Source organism: Manis javanica, chromosome 17 (genome assembly GCF_040802235.1).
Source record: "Manis javanica isolate MJ-LG chromosome 17, MJ_LKY, whole genome shotgun sequence".
Classification (NCBI taxonomy): Eukaryota; Metazoa; Chordata; class Mammalia; order Pholidota; family Manidae; genus Manis; species Manis javanica.
The window spans coordinates 16,415,858-16,432,682 of record NC_133172.1 but is presented as its reverse complement, the minus strand read 5'-3'; the positions used below and the strand labels follow the sequence as shown (position 1 = coordinate 16,432,682).

General features: G+C 37.4%; 1 protein-coding gene across 14 annotated transcripts in view; it reads left to right on the top strand.

Moving 5' to 3' along the window:
• Positions 1-16,825, top strand: part of LOC108401837 (uncharacterized) — a 66,652-nt gene that overhangs the window by 37,327 nt on the left and 12,500 nt on the right. For 13 of the 14 annotated variants that reach the window (XM_073226224.1, XM_073226220.1, XM_073226222.1 and 10 more), the window contains one exon: positions 16,064-16,132. The exons of the other annotated variant lie outside the window; for it this stretch is intronic. In XM_073226224.1, coding sequence (XP_073082325.1) covers positions 16,124-16,132 — 9 coding nt within the window. In that variant the 5' untranslated portion in view covers positions 16,064-16,123. The remainder of the gene's footprint in view (positions 1-16,063; positions 16,133-16,825) is intronic. 14 annotated transcript variants of the gene reach the window in all.

Below are 16,825 nucleotides of genomic sequence, written 5' to 3'. Positions count from 1 at the left end.
TGTGTTTCATCATGTTTGTGTTGTTACTGCTATTTTTAAGCATATCTTGTGGATCTATATCTTTTAGCAGATCATTTTGTTTTCATTTTATAAAGTTAATACTCATCTTTTTACAAAACAGTTTTCCTCTATAAAAATGTAGAAATGAACAAACAAAAGTAGATGCAGTTATCTGTAATCTTACCAGTCATAGACAATCACTATTAAACTTTTAGAGCAAACCCTTTCAGTCTATATGGCATTGTTTTTAAAAGAAGGTATGATTATACTATATTATAACCATCCTTTTTATATTCTTTGTAAAATGTTGCTATTTTATTGGCTTGAAAGTATTGACTTGTCTTATCAAACCCCTATTTGTCAAAGACTGAAAGTTTTGCCATTATAAAGAGTTACCTTGATGGCACCTTTTGAGTTTGCCTGCTTTTTATTCATTTTAGAGATATATATGTGGATCTCTTCTGTTTTTAAAGATGTATATGTTATAAAGATGTGCTTCCCTTTGATCAACATCCCTGACCTCTGTTATTTACTGAACATCAACTCACTTATTCTCCCAGTTCCTTTTATATGCATATATAATGTGTTTATGGTAATGGTATAATTAGTATATTTCAGAAACTTGTTATGTAGATTCTGTAATTGTGCTTATCACATAATAAATGCCTGGTTAATATTAACCATCATCATCTTCTCAATCTTTGTTATTTATGGAAAAGCTTCTAACCATGATCCACATCTTACTCAACATTAATGACATCACAATGGAAAAAGGACATTCATGTAAATGAACATAAGGTTTGATCAACATCCTTTCCTTACTGAACAAAGAATAAATCATCTTAAAAATATGAGATTGTAGAGTAGAAGGAAAGGTACATTAAAAAATTCATACCAATGTGAAAATAAAAATAGGGTAGCTTCATCAAAATCTGAATAATGAATGATGTCAGCATCTTGGTAGCATAAGATGCACCCCACTTAGCCCCTCTTAAATAAAAAATTCAGCATCCATGCACAAACAAAAGTGCCTCTCTGGGAGTTGTGGGATCCAGTACCATAAGCCAAAAGACCTGTGAGATGTGCCCATCACATCAATAGGCAGACAGTCCTTGGTATGGACAGCGGAATCGACAGGATCTGAAATAGGCCCAACCTCTACTGGTTGTGGTCAGGCTATAACTGGAGAGAGCTGATTTGGGAAGATATCCACAGATAAGAGCCTTTGTAGAGGTCTGTGCTTCCTGAGGAGAAATTCTAGCACTCCGCTGAAGAAATAAAAGTTGGGATGCATTAGAATAAGTTGAACTTCACCAGCACCAGCCCTTCCCCAAGGTGCCTGGCATGGGGCCAAACTAGCCAGCAAGGACCTTCCTCTGGGGAAAGGGAGAACAGTGAGTGAATGCCCAGCTTCCTCAGGTGTATATAATAATGCTGGAGAAACCCATTTCTTTCTTGTACCACCCAGAGTATTGAAGCAGTACCTCCATGACTGGGAGGAGGGAGGAGATTAGGAAAGAGGCATATAAGAACATCAGAATGCACTAAAGGAACACAGTTCCCACTGACTGCATTTAGGATTCCAGCAGGAAGCTGACAAGCCACTGAGAAAACTTCACCCCAGCACCCCCAACCTGTCTTGCAGGAACCAAAAGTATTAATGTTAAACCCACAACTTCCCAAATTCTGGAGCTCACTCCTTGTGCATGCTCCCTGGTGCAGCAGTGATAGCCAGATATGGTAGACAGGCAGTGCATGCAAAAAATATGCCAGAGGCTGTGGGTGAGGGAGAAATCACAAAACTGAGCAGTAGTATCATCTTAGGGAAAACAAAAGTTTTCAGCAGCCAGCCTGGTGAGTTGTTAGATGGATAGAAGACATAAAAACTTAAGAATTCACCCATGAGGGAGCAAAAAGCACAGAGCAGCTGTATCCATACAAGGTCAGAGAAGGTCCCAGGAATAAGTGGGACCAACAAAATGTATCTCACACCTGAAGGCAACTTTTAATGATTAGAAGAGGTAACTGCTACTTCAAGTGCAAAAGCAATGCACAATTCCAAGGAACATGAAAAATCAAGGAAACATGACATCACAAAAAGATCTCAATACTCCCCCAACCAAGTTCAAAGAAATAGAATAATGTGATCTCTTGGATAAAGCATTCAAAACAAGTGTAAACAAAGATAGAAATCATAAAAATGAGCAAAACATTCTAGATCAGAAGGATTGATGAATGAAGTAAAAATGCAATGGAGAACATCAAAGAAGATAGAATCAAAGAGATAGAGGACAGGAACTTTGAAATAATCCAGACAGAGGAGAAGAAAAAGAATGAAAAAGTGAAGAAAGTCTAGATGTCTATAGGGCACTATAAAATAAATAACAGAACCACTGGAATTCCAGAAATAGAAGAGATAGATTGGGGAAGAAAGTTTATTTAAAGAAATAATAACAACTTCACAAGCGTGGGGATAGACTTGGACATCTGAGTTCATGAATCTAATCCTATTTGGATTCAAAATGACCTCCTAGACATCATTATAATGAAACTATCAAAGATCAAAAACAGTGAATCCTAAAAGCATCAAGAAGGGGAAAAAATGTGATTTACAAAGGAACCTCTGTTAGGCTATATACTACTCAGCAGAAATCCTATAGGCCATGAGAGAAGTACGTTCAAAGTGTTGAAAGAAAAATATTGCCCGCAGAGAATACACTCTCCAGCAAAGTTATCCCTCAAAAATGAAGAAGCAGTAAACTTTCTCAGATAAAAGCTTAGGGAGTTCATTACCATTTGATCTGCCTTACAAAATGCTGAAATGTTGAAATGAGTTCTTGAAGTGGAAATAAAAGGATTCTAATTAGTGCATGGAAATAGGAAAATGTCTACACACTGGTAAGGGTAACTAGATTTAGAAAACTCTAATTCTATAATGTGTGTTAACCATTTAAACATAGAATAAAGAAAAATATAAAAAGTAACTACTATAATTTGTGAATGCACATTATGAAAGTAAATGGCAAAATAAAGGGAGTAAAAGAATGGAGTTTTTGTATGTAATTTGAAGTTGATAGCTTAAAATGGAGTGTTTTATCTTTAAGATATGATTATGTAAACCTCATGGTAACCACAAAGTGAAAACTTTCTGTAGATTCACAAAAGATAAAGTGAGGGGAATCAGAGCATACCAACATGGAAACTCACCAAGACAAGAAGTAGGCAGAAAGAGGGAGTAAAAGAGCAAACTACAAAACAGCCAGAAAACAAAAAATGAGACAAGGTTAGTAAGTCCTTCCAGATCATTAATTACTCCAAATGCAAAACTATTGAATTCACCAATCAAAAGTGGCTGGATAGATAAGACGCAACTATATGCTACCTCCAATGACTCATTTGAACTTTAAGGTCACACGTAGGCACAAAATGAAGAGATGGAAAAAGATTTTCTATGCAAGTAGAAACCAAAAGAAAGCAGGGCTAGCTATAATTAGACAATAAATTTTAGGCCAAAAACTATAATAAAAGACAAACAAGGTCATTATATAATGAAATGGGGTGAATTAATCAAGAAGATACAGGAATCATAAATGTGTATACACCCAACATTAGAGTATCTAAATATATTAAGCAAATATGAAAGCTTTGAAGGGAGAGATAGACAATACAATAATAATAGGAGGGACTTCAATACTCCCCCCCCCCCACTTTCAGCAATGAATAGACAATCCAAACAAAACAGGGAAACACTGGATTTGAACCTTGCATTAGACAAATGAACCTAACATGTAGATAAAACATTTCAATCAACAGCAGCAGAATATACATTCTCAAGTTCACAAGGAGCATCTTCTAGGATGGATCATATAATTGGTCACAAAACAAGTCTTAGTAAATTTAAGAAGATTGACATCATATCATATATATTTTCCAACTACAATGGTATGAAATTAGAAATTAACAAAAGGAAAGCTTGAAATTTTACAAATATGTGGAAAATAAACATGCTATTGAAGAACTAAACACACTTCTTGGGACAGAAGAAAGTGAAAAAAATCTCAAAGCAAATAAAAATGGAAATAATACATAAAAATCTGCAGGATGCTGTTATAGCAGTTCTTAAAGGGAAATTTATAGCGATAAATGCATATTTTTAAAAAATTCAATTAAAAATGGCTTTAAATGTCAAGGAACTAGAAAAAAGAATAAACTAAGTTCAAAATTAGAAGGAAAGATCAGAGCATAAATACTTGAAAAAAGAGACTAATAAAACAATAGAAAAGATTAACTTACAAAAAAATAGAAGAGTAGGGTAAACTCCCAAACTCATTTCACTAGGCCAATAGAAAAGATTAAACTAAAATCTGTTTTTTTAAAGAAGCTGAAGAAAAAAAGGGGAACCAAACCCTAAATAAAATCAGAAATGAGACATTCCAACTGATAACAAAGAAATGACAAAGGATAATATGAGAGTACTATGAACAATTATGTTAGCAAATTGGATAATCTAAAACTGGATAAATTTCTAGAAACATACAAAAACTACCAAGAAATAGAATGATGAAGAAATAGAAAATCTGAACAGACCAATCGCTAGAAATGTGTTTGAATCAGTAATAAAAAATTTCCAATGAAGAATAGTCCAGTACCAGATGGCTTCACTGGTGAATTTTATCAAGCATTTAAAGAATATCAATTCTTTTCAAACTCTTCCAAAAAAAGAAAGAGGAGGGAAAACTCCCAAATTCATTTCACTAGGCCAGCCTTACCCTGCTACCAAAACCTGACAAGGATGCTACAAGAAGAGAATATTACAGGCTGATAACTTTGATGAACATAGATGCAAAAATTCTCAAATGTTGGCAGACCATATTCAACAGTATTTTTAAAAAATCATACACCATGGTCAAGTGGGATTTATCCTTGGGATGCAAGGATATTTCAACATATGTAAATCAATAAATATGATACATCACATGAATAGGATGAAGGGTAAAAATCATTTCAGTAGGTACAGACAAAATACATTCTTCCATCAGAAAAATGCTCAACCACTTAGTTAAGGAAAGAATGTTCTTTGACATAATAAAAGCCGTATATGACACCCACAGCCACCATCATACTCAACTGTGTTTAAAGCTTTTCTTCTAAAATCAGAAACAACACAAGGGTGACCATTCTCACCACTCCTATTTAACATAATAGTGGAAGGTCTAGCCGGTACAATCATGTAAGAAAATAAGTAAAAGTCACCCAAATTGAAGAGGTAAAATTGCCTTTGTTTAGATGGTATGTTATATATGTAGAAAATCCTAAGGACTTCACCTTAAAATTGTTAGAGTTAATGAATGGGGTTAAGTTGCATGACACAAAGTCAATGTACAGAAGTAAGTTGCATTTCTATACACTAATAATGAAATAACTGAAAAAAAATCTCATTAACTATAGCATCAAAAACAATAAGGTACTTAGGAACAGATTTAACCAGTGACGTGAAAGATCTGTACACTGAAAACTAGAAAACTGTAATGAAAGAAATTGAAGAAGACACAAATGATATCCCATGTCTGTGGGTCTGAATTAATGTTAAAATGTCCATACTACCCAAAGCCAACTATAGATTTGATGTAATCCCTGTCAAAATTCCACTGGTGTTTTTTACAAAAGAAAAAACTTAAATTTGTATGGAGCCACAAAAGGCCCTGATTAGCCAAAGCAATCCTGAATAAGAACAACAAAGCTGGAGCCGTAACACTGCCTTATTTCCAACTATACTACAAAGTGGTAGTAATTAAGACTGGATGGTACTAGCATAAAATGGACACACACACATACACATATATACTATCAATTACTATTTAAGAACGAAGCCTAGAATACTCAGTTGAGAAAGGATAGTCTTTTTAATAAATGACGTTGGGAAAACATGACATTCATATGAAAAAGAACGAAATGGAGTCCCTATGTTGTACTACTCAAAAAATTAACTTGAAATGGATTAGACAAACATAAGACCTGAAACCCTAGAACTCCTAGAAGAAAACAGGAAAAAACTTCCTTGACATTGATCTTGGTAGTAATTTTTTGGATTTGGCGCAAAAAGCACAAGGAATAAAAACAAAAATAGATAAGTGGAACTACATCTAACTGAAAGTAGTTTTTTGCACAACAAGAGAAATAAAATGAAAAGGCAACCTGTAGAATGGGAAAAAATATTTGCAAGTCATGTCTGATAATGGATAATATTCAAAATGTGTATTTAAGAAACCACTCATACAACTCAATAGCAAAAACAATCTGATTAAAAATGGGTAGATGAATCAAGTAGACATTTTTCTAAAGACATACAAATGACCAAAAGGTAAGTGAAAAGATGCTCAGCATCATTAACAGGGAAATGCAAATCAAAACCACAAAGAGAGATTCCATCACACCTGAAGGAATGGCTATCATTAAAAACAAGAGTTAACAAATGTTGGTAAAGATGTGAAGGAAAGTATATCCTTGTGCACTGTTGATGAGAATGTAAATTGGTACAATTACTATGGAAAACAGTATGGAGATTCTTATAAAATTAAAAGTAGAACTATCATATGATCCAGCAATCCCTCATCTGTGTATATCTCCAAATGAAATTGAGATCCCTCATCTATGTATATCTCCAAATGAAAAGATATATCTGCACTTACATGTTCTTGCAGCATTATTCACAATAGCCAAGATACGGAAACCACCTGAGTCCTTCAGTGGGTGAATGGACAAAGAAGATGTGTATATACACAATAGAATATTGTTCAGCAGTAAGAAAGAAGGAAATTCTGCTGTTTGTGATTATTTAGATCAACCTTCAGGACATTATACTAAGTGAAATAAGTGAGAAATAAATACTATGTGATTTCACTCATATATGGAATCTAATAGCCATACTCATAGAAACAGCATAGTGATTGTTACCACAGGCTAATTGGGGAAATGGAGAGATGTTGATCACAGAGTACAAACTTCCATTTATTAGATGAATAAGTTCTAGGGATCTAATGTGTAGTATAGTGACTAATAATACTTTATTATATACTTAAAATTGCTAAATGAATAGATGTTAAATGTCTCACCACAAAAAAGAAATTGTAATTATGCAACATGATGGAGATATTTGCAAATGCTATAGTGGTAATCATTTTGCATTAACATATATGTTATATATACATTACATTATGTGTGTGTATGTATGGCCTATATTATATTGAAGTATGTTCTTTCTATGAATGCTTTGTTGAGAGTATCATAAATGGATGTTGAATTTTGTCAAATGCTTTTCTGCATAAATTGAGATGTTCATATGATTTTTATCCTTTATTTTGTTAATATATCATATTGGTTGATTTGTGAATGTTGAGCCATCCTTGTATCCTTGGAATAAAACCCAGTTGTTTATGGTGTATGATCCTTCTAATATGGTATTGAAATATGTTTGCTAATACTTTATTGAGGATTTTTGCATCTGTATTCATCAGGGATATTGTCCTATGATTTTGTTTTCTTGTGTCTTGTCTGGTATTGGTATCAGCATAATGCTGGCCTCTTAAAATTAGTCTGGAAGTGTTTCCACCTATTTCATTTTCTTGAAGTCTTTGAAAGGCTTTCTATTCTCTTTTCTCATTAAATTACAGTTGAAATATAGTAGATATACAAACATATTGGTTTAAACTATACAACTGTGGTTCAACAGTTACCCACATAAACTAAATCCTTACCCTAGCTAGTGTAGTTTCTTTTTGTTAAAATGAATGTTATAGAATCATTGGCTGAATTCTCCATGCTCTACGACCATTCCTTTGACCAGCTTGTGATTTGAGAATTTTTGTGCCCCTTTATCCCCTACAACCTCCGACCCACACACCCCAACCCCTCTCTAATGATGACCACCAGTTACTTCTCGGTGTCTATGAATCTACTGCTATTTTATTCGATTTGTTTTGTTTTGTTATTATATCCTACAAATAAGTGAAATTGTATGGTATTTGTCTTTCTCTGCTTGGCTTATTTCACTATACGTCCATCCATTTGTTGCAGATGGCAAGATTTCTTTCTTATAGCTGAATAATATTCCATTGTGTGTAAGTACCACATATTTTTTTTTGAGAGGGCATCTCTCGTATTTATTGATCAAATGGTTGTTAACGATAAAATTCTATATAGGGGAGTCAATGCTCAATGCACAATCATTAATCCACCCCAAGCCTAATTCTCATCAGTCTCCAATCTTCTGAAGCATAACGAACAAGTTCTTACATGGTGAACAAACTCTTACATAGTGAATAAGTTCTTACATGGTGAACAGTACAAGGGCAGTCATCACAGAAACTTTCGGTTCTGATCACGCATTATGAACTATAAACAGTCAGGTCAAATATGAATATTCATTTGATTTTTATACTTGGCTTATATGTGAATCCCACATTTCTCCCTTTATTATTATTTTTTTTATAAAATGCTGAAGTGGTAGGTAGATGTAAGATAAAAGTAGAAAACAGTTTAGTGTTGTAAGAGAGCAAATGTAGATGATCAGGTGTGTGCCTGTAGACTATGTGTTAATCCAAGCTAGACAGGGGCAATAATACATCCATGGATGCAGAAGAGTTCTCTCAAAGCAGGGGAGGGTGAGGTTCTGAGCCTCACCTCTGTTGATCCCCAATTTCTCACCTGATGGCCCCCCTGCGACTGTGCCTGTCTTAGGTTGTTCCTCCCTTGAGGAATCTTACCCGTCTCTGGCTAACCAGTCATCTTCTGGGGCCATACAGGGAAATGTAAAGTTGGTAAGTGAGAGAGAAGCCATATTGTTTGAAAAGGTTAGCTTTTTACTTCTTTGCAGATATATGCCCTGTGGCTTCTATGCCCAGCATTTGTCTTGAGGTATCTTTACCACTTGGAGGAGTTATGATACTTGGTGAATTCGATATGAGGCACAAATTCTATTTAAGGGTTGTAATTAGGAAGGAAGAAGAAAAGCTATAGAGGTAGCAGATGGAAGAAAACATGGGATAATTGATTATTTCTTTGACATATCTTCTTGTAGAGTAACAAGCATGTATAGGTTTTAAACTACTAATTAAATTGCGCACACACATTAACATAATAGGAATACAGTTACATAACCAAAGCAGATCTATAATTACCAGCCATCTCCAGTGAAGCCAAGAAAACCAGTTAGGCACCCTAGGCATTTGTGAAAATTTGTCTATGATATAATGGATATTGTCCAACTGTACTTGAACAGTCTGAGAGAAATCAGACAAATTAAAACAACCCATTCCTGGGAACTGTTCACATCCCATATGTTCTTTTAATAGTAGATAGTCTGTAGTTGTAAGATTTTGGAGCATTACAACTTGCACTTCTCCTAATTCTTGGTTGAGTTCCAACAGTATAGATCCAATCAAATTTGTTGTTTTACTGTATGCACAGGCCAGCTTAGATATCTCCTCCTTCATTCCAATGGCAAGTCCAGGAACCGGTGGGATGAATGCAGCTACAACTGCAGCATCGCCTGGATCTTTGTTGAGGTTTTTTAATGATCATATTCTGGTATGTCTCTTCCAGAGAGTGCTGATGTTGGAAGTTCTTCTTCATATCGTATCTTGGTTCATTTTCTGGGTAGCCAAATTAGGCTTTGATCCTCTGTATAAACACAAACAGACCATTTGCCCACACTTTGATATGCCCTTTATACCACTGTGTAGAACTCATTGGACGTCAGCACACAGGAACTGCTTTTTTTTTTAAGAGAAAGGAATATTATCAGAAAAGTGTACATCCATAGCCGATCATCTGACACCCTTTAAGTGATCAAAATTAAGGATATTTACTGCATGCGTTAATCATTGATTTACAGTTAGTTTTATCCTATTAGGGAGTAATCCCCCTTCTCTTTCTTTTTTTTTGTTATCTTTAATCTACACTTACATGAAGAATATTATGTTTACTAGGCTCTCCCCTATACCAGGTCCCCCCTATAAACCCCTTTACAGTCACTGTCCATCAGCATAGCAAAATGTTGTAGAATCACTACTTGTCTTCTCTGTCTTGTATAGCCCTCCCCTTTCTCCCACCCCCCCATGCATGCTAATCTTAATACCCCTCTTCTTCCCCCCCCCCCTTAACCCACCCTACCCACCCATCCTCCCCAGTCCCTTTCCCTTTGGTACCTGTTAGTCCATTCTTGGGTTCTGTGATTCTGCTGCTGTTTTGTTCCTTCAGTTTTTCCTTTGTTCTTATACTCCACAGATGAGTGAAATCATTTGGTATTTCTCTTTCTCCACTTGGCTTATTTCACTGAGCATAATACCCTCCAGCTCCATCCATGTTGCTGCAAATGGTAGGATTTGCCCTCTTCTTATGGCTGAGTAGTATTCCATAGTGTGTATGTACCACATCTTCTTTATCCATTCATCTACCAATGGACATTTAGTTTGCTTCCAATTCTTGGCTATTGTAAATAGTGCTGCGATAAACATAGGGGTTCATCTGTCTTTCTCAAACTTGATTGTTGCGTTCTTAGGGTAAATTCCTAGGAGTGGAATTCCTGGTCAAATGGTAAGTCTGTTTTGAGCATTTTGATGAACCTCCATACTGCTTTCCACAATGGTTGAACTAGTTTACATTCCCACCAGCAGTGTAGGAGGGTTCCCCTTTCTCCACAGCCTCGCCAACATTTGTTGTCTGTCTTTTGGATGGCAGCCAGCCTTACTGGTGTGAGGTGATATCTCATTGTGGTTTTAATTTGCATTTGTCTGATGACAAGCGATGTGGAGCATCTTTTCATGTGCCTGTTGGCCATCTGAATTTCTTCTTTAGAGAACTGTCTATTCAGCTCCTTTGCCCATTTTTTAATTGGATTATTTGCTTTTTGTTTGTTGAGGTGTGTGAGCTCTTTATATATTTTGGATATCAATCCTTTATCGGATCTGCCATTTAGGAATATATTCTCCCATACTGTAGGATACCTTTTTGTTCTATTGATGGTGTCCTTTGCTGTACAGAAGCTTTTCAGCTTGATATAGTCCCACTTGTTCATTTTTGCTTTTGTTTCCCTTGACCGGGGAGTATGTTCAAGAAGAGGTCACTCATGTTTATGTCTAAGAGATTTTTGCCTATGTTTTTTTCTAAGAGTTTTATGGTTTCATGACTTATGTTCAAGTCTTTGATCCATTTTGAATTTACTTTTGTATATGGGGCTAGACAGTAATCCAGTTTCATTCTCTTACATGTAGCTGTCCAGTTTTGCCAGCACCATCTATTGAAGAGACTGGCATTTCCCCATTGTATGTCCATGGCTCCTTTATCTAATATTAATTGGCCATATATGTTTGGGTTAATGTTTGGAGTCTCCATTCTGTTCCATTGGTCTGTGGTTATGTTCTTGCGTCTGTACCAAATTGTCTTGATTACTGTGGCTTTGTAGTAGAGCTTGAAGTTGGGGAGTGAGTGCCCCACCCCCACTGTTCTTCCTTCTCAGGATTGCTTTAGCTATTCGGGGTCTTTGATGTTTCCATATGAATTTTTGAACTATTTGTTCCAGTTCATTGAAGAATGCTGTTGGTACTTGGATAGGGATTGCATCGAATCTGTATATTGTTTTGGGCAGGCTGGCCATTTTGACAATATTAATTCTTCCTAGCCAGGAGCATGGGATGTGTTTCCATTTGTTAGTGACCTCTTTAATTTCTCTTAAGAGTGTCTTATAGTTTTCAGGGTATAGGTCTTTCACTTCCTTTGTTAGGTTTATTCCTAGGTATTTTATTCTTTTTGATGCTATCGTGAATGGAGTTGTTTTCCTGATTTCTCTTTCTATTAGTTCATTGTTGGTGTATAGGAAAGCTACAGATTTCTGTGTCTTAATTTTGTATCCTGCAACTTTGCTGAATTCCGATACTAGTTCTAGTAGTTTTGGAGTGGAGTCTTTAGGGTTTTTTATGTACAATATCATGTCATCTGTAAATAGTGACAGTTTAACTTCTTCTTTACCAATCTGGATTCCTTGTATTTTTTCTTTTCTTTTTTTTTTTTTTTTGGTCTAATTGATGTCGCTAGGAGCTCCATTACTATGTTGAATAACAGTGGGGAGAGTGGGCATCCCTGTCTTGTTCCCGATCTATCCATTGGAGTGAGTGGTGTGTTGAAGTCTTCCAAAATGAATGCATTGCATTCTATTTCATCCTTTAATTCTGTTGGTATTTGTTTCACATATATTGGTGCTCCTGTATTGGGTGCATATATATTCATACTGGTTATATCCTCTTGTTGGACTGAGCCCTTTGTCATTATGTAATGTCCTTGTTTATCTCTTGTGACTTTCTTTGTTTTGAAGTCTATTTTGTCTGATAGTAGTATTGCAACACCTGCTTTTTTCTCCGTGTTGTTTTCATGGAATATCTTTTTTCATCCCTTGACTTTTAATCTGTGTCTTTGGGTTTGAGGTGAGTCTCTTGTAAGCAGCATATAGATGGGTCTTGCTTTTTTATCCATTCTATTACTCTGTGTCTTTTGAATGATGCATTCAGCCCATTTATATTTAGGGTGATTATTGAAAGATATGTACTTATTGCCATTGCAAGCTTTAAGTTTGTGGTTATGAAAGGTTCAAGGTTAGCTTCTTAACTATCTTACTGTCTAACTTAGCTCACTTATTGAGCTATCATAAACACTGTCTGATGATTCTTTATTTCTCTCCCTTCTTATTCCTTCTCCTCCATTCTTCATATGTTGGATGTTTTGTTCTGTGCTCTTTTTAGGAGTGTCCCCATCTAGAGCAGTCCCTGTAAGATGCCCAGTAGAGGTGGTTTTGTGGGAGGCAAATTCCCTCAACTTTTGCTTGTCTGGGAATTCTTTAATCCCTCCTTCATATTTAAATGATAATCGTGCTGGATACAGAATCCTTGGTTCAAGGCCCTTCTGTTCCATTGCATTAAATATATCATGCCATTCTCTTCTGGCTTGTAAGGTTTCTATTGAGAAGTCTGATGATAGTCTGATGGGTTTTCCTTTGTATGTGACCTTTTTTTCTGTCTGCCTGCCTTTAATACTTTGTCCTTGTCTTTGATCTTTGCCATTTTAATTATGTGTCTTGGTGTTGCCCTCCTTGGATCCCTTGTCATGGGAGTTCTGTGTACCTCTGTGGTCTGAGAGGCCATTTCCTCCCCTAGTTTGGGGAATTTTTCAGCAATTATTTCTTCAAAGACACTTTCTATCCCTTTTTCTCTCTCTTCTTCTTCTGGTACCCCTATAATGCAGATATTGTTCTATTTTGATTGGTCACACAGTTCTCTTACTATTCTTTCATTCTTGGAGATCCTTTTATCTCTCTCTGCTGCAGCTTCTCTGCTTTCCTGTTCTCTGTTTTCTAGTCCATTAATGGTCTCTTGCATCTCATCCATTCTGCTTTGAAGTCTTTCCAGGGATTGTTTTATTTCTGTTTTCTCCCTCCTTAGTTCTTGCATATTTCTCTGCAAGTCCATCAGCATGGTTATGCCTTTTGTTTTGAATTCTTTTTCAGGAAGATTGGTTAAATCTATCTCCCCAGATTCTTTCTCAGGGGATGTCTAAGATGTCAAAGCTGTCTGGGTTAGTCTTGTCTGGATCAAATTTTTTTGCCTTTTCATGTTGATAGGTGCAGTGGTATGCTATTGACTCATCTGTCAGCTGGGAAAGCCAAGACTTTTTCCACTTGTTCCTGGCCTTTCTTTACTGGGACAACTGCGACACCTAGTGGCTTGTGTTGGGCAATTGCGTGTAGACTGGGTCTCTATCTTGCGGGGCCAGTATGGAGGAAGCTCCCTTGCTTTGGGCGTGGCCAGCCTCAGGCTGCTGCTCTGCTTTGGCGGGGCCCTGGAGGGGTAATGGATGGGGGGCTGTTTGGCTGTTTACCTCCATGAGGGGTCTCAGAGCTCTTTCCCACGGGTTAGTGTGCCTGGAGTTCCCTGGAATTTCCAGCTGCTGGACTGTGACCCGGGATGCTTCCGTCCAGCTGTGGGGTCCCTGTCCCTTTAAGACTTTCAAAAAGCACTCGCTTTTCTTTGTCCCAGAGGTGCCGGCTGCGGGACCGCTCACAGGTCTTACTGTCCTGCTTCCCTAGTTTCCAGCACCCCACGCATGCACTGTGTTTCTGTGCTCTGGTGCAGATGGCTAGGGCTGAGTGTTTAGCAGTCCTGGGCTCCCTCTCCCTCCCCACTCCGACTCCTCTCCTCCCGCCGGGAGCTGGGGTGAGGGGCCTCAGGTCCCACTGGGCTGCGGCTTGTATCTTACCCCTTTCACCAGGCGCTGGGTTCTCGCAGTTGTGGATGTAGTCTGGCTGTTGTCCTCTGTCTTGTGGTCTCTCTTTTAGGGATAGTTGTATTTGTTGTATTTTCAAAAATATATATGTTTTTGGGAGGGTTTCCCACTGTCCTACTCACGCTGCCACCTTGGCTCCACCTCCTGATGAAAATATTTTAAAATTAGATAGTTGGTGATGGTTGCACATCTCTGAATATACTAAAAAACATTCTGTTGTACTTTGAAAAGGATGGATTTATGGAATGCAAGTTATATGTCAATAAAGCTGTTATAAAAAGAAAGAAATGTAAGGAAAATGCTGTATCTGGTGGGGGCGGAGAGTGGTGGCTAAATTTATAGACCTCTTGCTGTATCAAGTAAGTGTTAATGTACGTAAAGTTTCCAGCAAATAGTTTGTGCTCTATGAAAATTAATTATTTTATAGCCACTTTCTCAAGTCCTCCCCAGCCTTACATTTAGAGACAGAACGATGTTAGGCAGAATATCAGGGAGGTGCTGCCTCTAGAGTTCCTGAATTTAGCTGAGGCCATAATTGTTTGCAACAGGCAGTTTTCTATTAGAGGATGCCTTGGACTTGTTCCTTGGCTATTTGGTGAGTCTAGTGTGATCTCATGTGGCCTGGATGAAGTCTATGCTATGGATTCAGAATTTTTCTCCACCTGGAATGAGAATGAGCCAGGGAAGTACCAGAGTCATTTAGTGTGTTGGGCCTGGGGGAAAGAGGGAGATCTTAGTTGTGGGAAGTGTTTGTTCTAGGTATTTGCATACATGGTAGGTACAGACCATTCCCAGGCCACATCGTTGTCCTTGAGATGCGTACTGCTATTACCAGAAACAGGTCCTTGGTCTTACAGTGAGGAAGAATTCAAGAATGGATGCGCAAAAGCTGTTGAGCATTAAGAGTTTATTTGGGGAGTAAGAGCTTAGAGAAAGGCAAAATTACATGCATGAGTATAAAAGTACATGAGTTGGGCAAGGGCAGACCCAAAGGGAGTTGCACCAGGAACCTTAAAATAAAGAGCTTTTTTTTATGTAAAGGAAAATGAATATTCACTAACTGAGATTAGATTTCAGAGGGAACAGGTGTGGTCTTTTGGGGTTCAGGCTTGCTATCCCCTCATGTTGGGCTATGGGAGAGTTTTGGCTATATTGTATTCTCATCGGACTGTTGTGGTGCAGGGAGGCCTATTTTTACTATGTTAATGAGTATTTAATGTGTTTTGGGGTGAAGTTTGGGTCAACTTCTCCTTAATGTTGGAACCAGCCTGTTTTGGCAGGTCTGTCATCTCTATTGTCACTTCCCTCATCACAAGAGAGCAGCTTACATGGAACATATAGAATATAAGCAAGCACCCAGCTGAAAGCATTGGCCAAAGCGCTCCTCCCCATCCCTGCTCATGTCTGGCGATCTACCTTCTCTAACACTGCTTGTATAAATTTGGCTCAGGGTACCCTAGGCTGTGAATGATGATCCACTCAGGCCAGGTCACAGAATCCTAACAACATCATATAGATTGGGTATTGCTTTAGCATAAATCAGTGTGCATCTGTGGTTTTTTGGGATTGGGGAAGGGAGGAGATTATGTAGACTTCTGTAAATCTTCTCAGTATATATTTTGAGGTGTGAAAGGGACCAAGTGCCATGAAAAAGGGAGGATATATTTATCATAACATAATCATTTAGAAGCAAACCTGTTCTCATGGTTTCCTTTTTCTTTCGCTGTCTTCTCAGGACTCTGCAGTTCTCCATAAGAAGCTAGAGGACGACTCATATAAGTTGCATTTCTAAGCCATGCTCCCTGTGAGTTTGTGTTTCTTCCTCCCTTCATCAAGTAGCCACTGTTTTCTGGTACATGAATAGGCAGTATCCTTCTTGCCTCACCAAGTGTCTGCTCTCCTGCTCCCACTAGTGAATGATGGGAATGAGCCTCCATCTTCCTCAGCTGCCCCTATCTTGTCTAACCATATTTAAGGGTCCTTTTGCAAGTCAGGAAATATATTTGAGGGAAGAATAGTCAGAATGTGGTTTGATGAAATGGAACTGCATGTGAAAAATTTGATCTTTCTCATTGACCTGAATTTTCTGGTTGACTGAAATAGAAATTGGTGAGATTGGTGAAATCTCACAAGGTGGTGAGATTTCCTGTTCTGTAAAGCTTTTAAGATCAGAACTGTTGTCAAATGTAGGAGTGAGAACACAGAGAGAGAGAGGATCATGTCAGGGAACACCCAAGATTAATAACAGTGCAAGGTCCATTTTGAATTTGAACAGCGTGTTGGTCAAGACCTATACCTGTGTGAGCATAGCTCAGCTTTCCTTTGCATGCTTTTGCTCAGAATAAGTAAAAGCCTCAGAATAAGTAAAAGTGTCCACTGAGCAAGAATGAATGGTAACTTGATCAGCTAGATGATTAAATGGTTGAGAAATTTTAGAAACAAGAGTTGTGAAGGATGTTGGACGAGGAGTACAAACTATCACAAAATAAGAGAATAA